Source organism: Lates calcarifer, linkage group LG24 (assembly GCF_001640805.2).
Source record: "Lates calcarifer isolate ASB-BC8 linkage group LG24, TLL_Latcal_v3, whole genome shotgun sequence".
Lineage (NCBI taxonomy): Eukaryota > Metazoa > Chordata > Actinopteri > Centropomidae > Lates > Lates calcarifer.
Genome location: NC_066856.1, coordinates 9273295 through 9280841, shown reverse-complemented (window position 1 = coordinate 9280841; position 7547 = coordinate 9273295). Strand labels below are relative to the sequence as shown.

Sequence of the window (7547 nt, the reverse complement as noted above, 5' to 3'; positions counted from 1 at the left end):
GTGGGATGCACATCGAGAAGAGACGTATCCTGGAGGGGGCAAAAAACTAAACAGCAGGGAGAGAGTGAAGGGTGATCTATTTCACAACCCGACCTGGACTTTGGACAAAGCGCGGAGTCAGAGGTCACTCTGATAGCTGCAGCGTGTGTGGCCGCGCAATAGACCGCAGTCCTGCTTGTTTCCAGATAATGAACGACAGGCTGGCGATGATCTCACTTAGGGGAAATGATGCAGCTCTAAAATTAATATTGTGATTTATAAAAGCGATGCACGATGCGGCGACAGGCAACATTTGAAAGCAATAAAACGTGTTCTCACTAAGAGTTTAACCCCTTAACTGCTGTTGGTGGTCATTTAAAAAAAAAATCAAGGACAATGCAGAAGCATGTAGAGCCAGACTAAACAGACCTGCACTGAAGAGTTACAGTGTAAAATACACGTAAATAAGAATACATTTAAAAAGAAAAAGCCAAAAAGAAAAAGTGCTGAACAATTTTCTTGTCAATTTGTCTCTCTTCTGGAATGCTCTTCTGAAAGATGCATTTCTCCAGGTATTTTCTCTATGGAGGAACACTGTGCCCACATAAGCCACCTAGTGTTTCTAACAGTTGAGCTGCACACCAAAGTGCAGTTTGCACCACTAAAGCACATCTACATGCAGCACAATCCTATGCTTAATAATGCAGTTATGGTTTTTCATGCAAAAAGGAATTTCCTGTCTTTGTAGAGTTAGTTGTCATGGGGTTCCAAGTCTAGACTGCTTTATACACTGATTGCACATATTTTAGCCTGACATAATGGAAATTTAAAAGTGACCTACTCTGCCTCACTAACACTCCACCTCATGACTGCCTCAAGACTCTAGCTGGGAAGTTCCCTGCATGAAAAACAGCAGCAGAGGCACATAGGAAATAATATCAACACGATGACTGAGTTAAACTGTTGCAGGTTTCAGTGGGCACTGGGGTGCCACTGTAATTAGCAGAAAAACTGCACAGACAAAGCCTCTGAGATTACACTGCGGCGGTGCACTTCTGTTTCTTCAAGTAAAATGTGCAGTGAGTGTGCAAAATGTTGTTGCACATGCTCTCACACATCTCAGCTGTCTTAGAAATCCATTATTTCAGCTGCTTATCTTGGTCTGTATAAACAGATTTATCAAGTGGAATCAGTGAAAAACACTGAGGTTTTACTGGTTTCAGCTCCTCAGTGTGTTTAATGAAAAGAGCAACTGAAACTTATATCAACATAAAGACAGGGTCAAACAGTTACAGGTTTCAACAGGCTCTGTGGTATAACTGTTCACAGCAAAACTGCATATACAATGCTTTTGAAATTAAACCGCATATAGGCCAGTGCTGCCTTCACTTTACATAAAGGAGATTGCACAGTGGTTGTAACAAAAGACACTGCACATTCTTTTACACAACAAACATCTCAACTGTCCATAGATAGATCCTTAATCTCCATCTGATTAACAGAATCTCTAACAGGAAAACCCAATAAAGCATATTGGATTTACATTGGTTTTAACTCATCAGGGAACCTGGTGAAAACAGTAAGTGAGAATAATGTCAGCATGATGACTGAGTTCAACTATACCATGGCTCAATAGGCACTATATAAAACAAACTTTTAACATAAAAGGCTGCATTCTCTTTACACAAGAGGAAGTAAATGTATAAAACATCTGGATGATGCATATCGTTTTACACACCCCACATCTAAACTATCTCAGTAAAAAAATCTTTCATTAAAAACCCCTTTATATGTCTTTTCATCTCCTGTGGGATCTGTAAAGGCTATACATTTTAGGAATGGGAAATGATTTTATCTTGTTTCAACTGCTCATTGAATTTAATGAGAGAATAACTGCCAATAATCATTTGTATATTCTGTGCATCCTAATGTGACAACAGGCAACATCCCATGAACTAAATATCAAAATAACATTATAGGCTAATCCACTGCTGATAAAATCTTTTATATATGAGTGTACGTGCATATGTGTGCATATGAAGAAACAAAAGTCTCACATACGTTTATTCATTTATTTATTCATGAGTCCTGCTAGTAGCAATAGCTACCTCATCATTTCAGTGACCTCTTTTTGGCCCCTGAACCCACTTTGGAACCCAGTGGCTCTAAGTTTGTCTCTTTGGTGCTATGAGGGTAAAGCAACCAGGTATCAATCGCAACAGTAATGAAGCTCCACTTTAGACCAGAGTCTTGCTCCTTCAGTTTCCTCTCTGGGATCACCGATGATTTCTCCATATTCGCTAGCCACAGTCTCTGTGCGTGTTCAACCGTCTCAGCTCCTCGGCTGAGCCCTCTGCTGCTGCTGCTCCACACACCACCACCACCACTACCACACGCAACATCAGCTGATCCGTCACGTGGTCTGGTGTCGTGGGTCAGCCTCTCTCGCAAAATGGAGTTGTCTGAGTCTGTGCAGAGAGGGCTCCAGTCCCTCGCCGACCCGTCCTCCTTCGACCAGAGCGGCTTCCAGGTGCTGACGGGCGTGTCTTTCCGGAGCCTGCTCTCCTCGCACGGCGACCCGGGAGTCCTCGGTGAGCTGCCGCCTCTCCTTCTCCTCTCCGCCGCCGCTTTTGTCTCCTCCGCCGCCGCCGCTTCCGGTTTCCCCCCTCCCCTCCTTCGCTGTGTGGATGTGTTTAGAAGGGAGCTGCTGCCTCGATGTTTTTGCGGGACTGTGTTTGTGTGCTCTCTGCGAGTTGTTCGACGCCGGATTCCCACACCCCCCGTGTTTGTGTTGAGATCTTTAACGAGGCGAAGTGGTCGGGGGACGCCGGCGTCTATCAGCCGCGCTAACGCGATCTTAGCTTCTCTGCTGCTGCCTGTTTAACATTCAGCAGCAGTCACACAATCACACGGCCAATCGGGACGCCTTTTGTCATTAAAACTAACATCAAATCTACTCAGCATATCAGTAAGACTGTGATAGACCATTTAAATCACCATTAGTCAAAACTGATGATGGCCACACGCCCGGTTGTTCGCTTTAATCGTCCTTAGCAGATCTTCAGCAGACCAACAGTGATCTGTGCATTGTTGATGGTTGCTGGTCGGCTTTGGATGTGAGCAGTAAATACAGCCTTAAATTATTCAAAATGACAGCACACTTGGCTTTCTCTCGTGCAGTAGTTATAGGTTGCTGTCATGGCTGCCTCAGTTGTTTACACACACTCACATGCACCATGTGTCCAAACTTGTGCAGCATCACAGCCTCTTTCTTATTGGCAGAATTATTTAGAGAGTGAAATGTTCACTATACAAACAAACAAAGGACCCCCCACTCATCCACCACCACCATCACCCACCGTCACCCCCCCCCCGGTTGATGCAGCTGAGGGGCCCATTCACATGCAAATCATCATTGATTTCCATTCTGCACGTCAATCTGGGGAACCCAAGTATGGATCGCAAAACCCAACATCATTTATACCAATCACACGCAGAGAGAATAAGAAGACTGCATGTTATAACTGCATGGTGGCATGACCCCCACCCTTCTCACACTATGCTTTTTTATGTGTGTGTGTGGGGTTTTCAGATCAGCCCGAGCTGAAGCAGATCGACCAGATCCTGCTGAAGCAGTGTCACACTGCAGCGATCACCTTCATCCTGGAGGCGGTCAGACACAACGCAGACAAGTCAACGATAAGGTAGGCGACATCACAGAGAGAGAAGAGAGAGAGAGAAAGAGAGAGAGAGAGAGTTAGAGAGAAAGAGGAAGGTTTCCTGTGACATGTGTGCTGCTGTAGAACATTACACGTGCTAGTTGTGAATCTCTAAATATAGGTTCATTAGCTGTCAGTACATGGCACTGAGAAGTGTTCTCATGTCACACGTTGTGACAGGAAATACAGTATGTTGCTCTAAATAATGCTGTTTGCACGTTGCTAACCATATTACACGTTGGACCATTATAATGGTACCTGCTAACAGCTTCTCCCAGGAGACCATGAATCTATATCTAAGACTACTGCAGGAAATTAAATGGACTAAATATGTCTTATATCTGTAAAACTATAAAACACAGACTGCATTTAAAAATACTGCAAAAGCAGGGGGATTTACTGGAGTTCATCCTGCTGAGATGAGTTAATGCTGTGGTTGTGCTCTTTATGTGTGGGCCTGGGTGTCCCAGAGGGGATGCCCCGCTTATGGAATAGCAGGGATGTTCCCACAGATAAACACTGGGCCTAGTTAGAGCTAGTTTGGTGAGGAATTAAGATTCATTTTTGGAATTGCCTGTGAAGCTGTAGGTTTTATAGAAGAGCAGATCAGTTGAAATAATTCTCACACAATTGTTCATTAGCATTGCTCTGACATTTGTCACTGTCTTTGTGTGTTTGTCATAAGAGAAGGGAAAGTGTCGTCATCATCTGAGTTGGGTGTTCAGGTAGAGGATAAAGCCTCCATGCACTGTAGGTGTGCATGTGTGTGAGCGAGCACAGAATCCTTTTTCCTCCTTTTTGATTTCTTTTCTTACTCCATTTAAGTAACCCATGACTTTCAGGTTTTTGTGTATTTCTCTATATTCTAAAGCTGCATTTGATGTATGTGTGATTGCAAACCCTTTGTTTACTTGGACAGTGTACCTTACAACACTAAACCTACATAGGACTGGCATATTTGTTCCCCTGTGATCTATTTTTTGGAAAGGGAAAAATGCATGGGTTACAATTAAAATGCCAACGCGCTGAACTATTTTAAAAAAAAAAAAAACGAACTGTGACGTAAATGCAATTTTGTAACACCAGCTGCTAAATAAAGTTTTGTTTTGTTCCTGCAGTTCCTGTCTTGAGGAACTCACATTCAGTGCAGAGAGAGTAGAAATATTCTACAGCGCATATGAGGTACATTTCAAATAATCTTACATATATTAAATCTTTTTTGATTTTTTTATGTGGTCTGTATTGTGGAAGATTCACCCACAGCCCCAAATAATGCCTGTTTTGTTTTACAGAAACATAAGAAAGAGCTGGAACGTCTGTTAGCGAGGTAAGCCTGAGATGCTTGGTGCTTGGAGCTGCCAGTGGGAAAGAGATTTGTGGAGGTGATGTTGTTTTTAAACTGAAAAGGTTGATTTAGGCAGATTGATCATGTCCTTAAGATGACACTAGAACACCACCAAAAGAGATGTTTTAAAGCCTAACAACAGCAGAATGATTTTACACTTTAAGGGTTTATTGATGACGCCAACCTTTATCCAATTTTTATTCGGCTCTGTAAAACTATTAATGACACAAGATGTGAAAAAACGCACGGATCAGCCTCAGAATTTTTGCGCAATTTTAAAGAATTGTTTTTTTTTTTTTTTTTGTCGAAATCGGGAGAGGAACAAACAAGTTGTTGCTTCTGTCCGGTCAGAAACGGAGAGGGCATTTCTGAATATGTGTTTCGGGTGGAAAAGGACAAGCAGCATGATTTAACTCAGTGCCACCGTGTCCTCAGAGGCAAATTGTCATAATTATATAAAACAGTTAAAGCCTTCTGATCACCCACACACACAAAAAACAAGTCTGCACATCGCGTTTGGACGTGTGAAGAGTCAGTTTATTGAGGAATAAAAAGCTTTGGAATCTGTTCAAATTATCGCGAGATAGTTGCATTTCTGCCTTTTCTCAATCAGTCTGATCCTCGGATTGCCCCTGCCACAAAGTGCAGCATGTTTACAGTGATGCCAGTTAATAGAGTGATGTATAATTTCCTGCAGATGTAGATGCAACAATCTCTCTTGTCTGTCTCTTGTAGCATAGGAAGGCGGCGACCTCATGTTAACGACGTTTCTTGGCGTCTCCAGTACCACATGAAGGTAATCAGGACAAGTTTTGGTGTATTTTTGTTCCACAATATGTCAGGAAAACAAAGAATTAAAATGTGTTTCTTTTGTCAGAACTCACAGGTCGACAAGGTCAACGAGCCTTTCTACTTGATTTCACTGAACACAGAGGTAACTATCAAACACACCCGCACTTTTCTACCTTCACTTTCATGGATTTTCCTGAATGTCAGGTGCGTTTCTGTGCGTGAAACAATGACAGCGTTTGTTCCTTTTGTTAGAATGAAGGATCCTCGGAGGATATCAACTTTACTTGCACAATGGAGCAGCTACAGGTAGAGGAAATAATTTTATTTACTGTCTGTCTGCCGGCGTCAAATTTGCTCTTCAGGTGTTAGTTTCATTCCACAGTCGGATTATCTTGCAGCTCCATCGTGAACAAACCATTACGCACCGCGCACTCAGCCTCCTTATCAGAAAACAGAAATGAAAGAGGTCCACTCACTGAGCTGAGCTGCTGCGCGGTGGTTTTTCTTCTCCAAACGGGGAATCTTTCAAATGAATCACACGTGTTAAATCTTTATCATTATATCAGCGAGTTACACAAATTAAATGAAAGCACTTTCGGGGATTTTCCTGCTCATAAAATGGATTTTCATTGTTGCATCATCACAGCAGCCCTTCTCTTTGGGTTTGGTTATGATGCTGCAGGCAGACGGGTTGAATGTGCAATAAATGGATCTTACAGAAACCGAAAGATTGTACTGATGAGGGTGCATTAAGCTGACATTCATCATGTAACATGACTGATGCCTTTTTCACCTTTTTCTATAACGTTGCGGTGATGTGAGGGTTAACTTGTATTTAAATAATAAGGGCTGCAGTCACATCCACGATGCAAGCTGGTGAGTTAAATTCGGATGTCATCTTCAGCCTGATGTAACTCATTGAGAATATCATAATTTTGAAGGCAAACTACTTTTGTCCAAATCGCTTTTTTTCATCAGTATTTTGGGTTACCTCCGCCCGATATGCTGCTGCTTTTTTATTCTCATTAAATGTGATCAATGATAGAGGTTATTTGTTTGCAGGATTTGGTGGGGAAGCTGAAAGACGCTGCCAAGAGCGTGGAGAAAGCCAGTCAGATGTGATGCTCGGTGTCCAGTTTCCTCGCCTTCTCTGCGCCACAAAGCACTGAACCTCACCGGTCTCCGGCGACATTTCTCTTCTCTTTATTTCTCCTTTTGTACCTGAGATTGTACGTGACATGTACGAGCCGATTGTTATTCCATTCATGTTTCAATTAAAACAGAAAAATAAAATCCACACCGTGCTTTGATTTCTTCTTCATCTTGATATGTTCACACACAAAAACAGAAATATCCTTTTTGGTGGTGAGAAAGTATTTCTGATAAACACAGCTACACGATGTCGTTGTCATTTTGCAAATCTGTATCAGGGACATGTAAACCATTTAGTTTGAATATGGAGCCAGTGAAGTGACTGGTAGGCATGCGTTTTGTCAGCACTTACCAGCCTGAATAGGATTTTTGCCATAGTTGCGTGACAGCAGTGTATTCTGTTTCCTGCAGCATTTGTTGCAACAAGACGCTCAGCTGTGTCCAGCTTTTTTTTCTTCTCGGGCTCGGGCTGATGGGAGCTATTTTTAAAAGTCTACAAACAGAAATCTATGACTTTGTGTACCAGATTGCTCTGTTTAAAAAAAAAAGAAATACACATT

At 42.3% G+C, this 7547-nt stretch overlaps 1 protein-coding gene across 1 annotated transcript; it reads left to right on the top strand.

The window, feature by feature from the left end:
- Window positions 1-2267: 2267 nt before the first annotated feature.
- commd3 (COMM domain containing 3) lies at window positions 2268-7132 on the top strand. Its single transcript, XM_018702026.2, has 8 exons — window positions 2268-2570; window positions 3572-3683; window positions 4817-4880; window positions 4991-5025; window positions 5779-5839; window positions 5921-5977; window positions 6088-6141; window positions 6898-7132. Exons 1-8 carry the CDS (start codon window positions 2432-2434, stop codon window positions 6955-6957), a joined length of 582 nt encoding a protein of 193 aa, XP_018557542.2. The 5' UTR covers window positions 2268-2431; the 3' UTR covers window positions 6958-7132.
- Window positions 7133-7547: the final 415 nt, after the last annotated feature.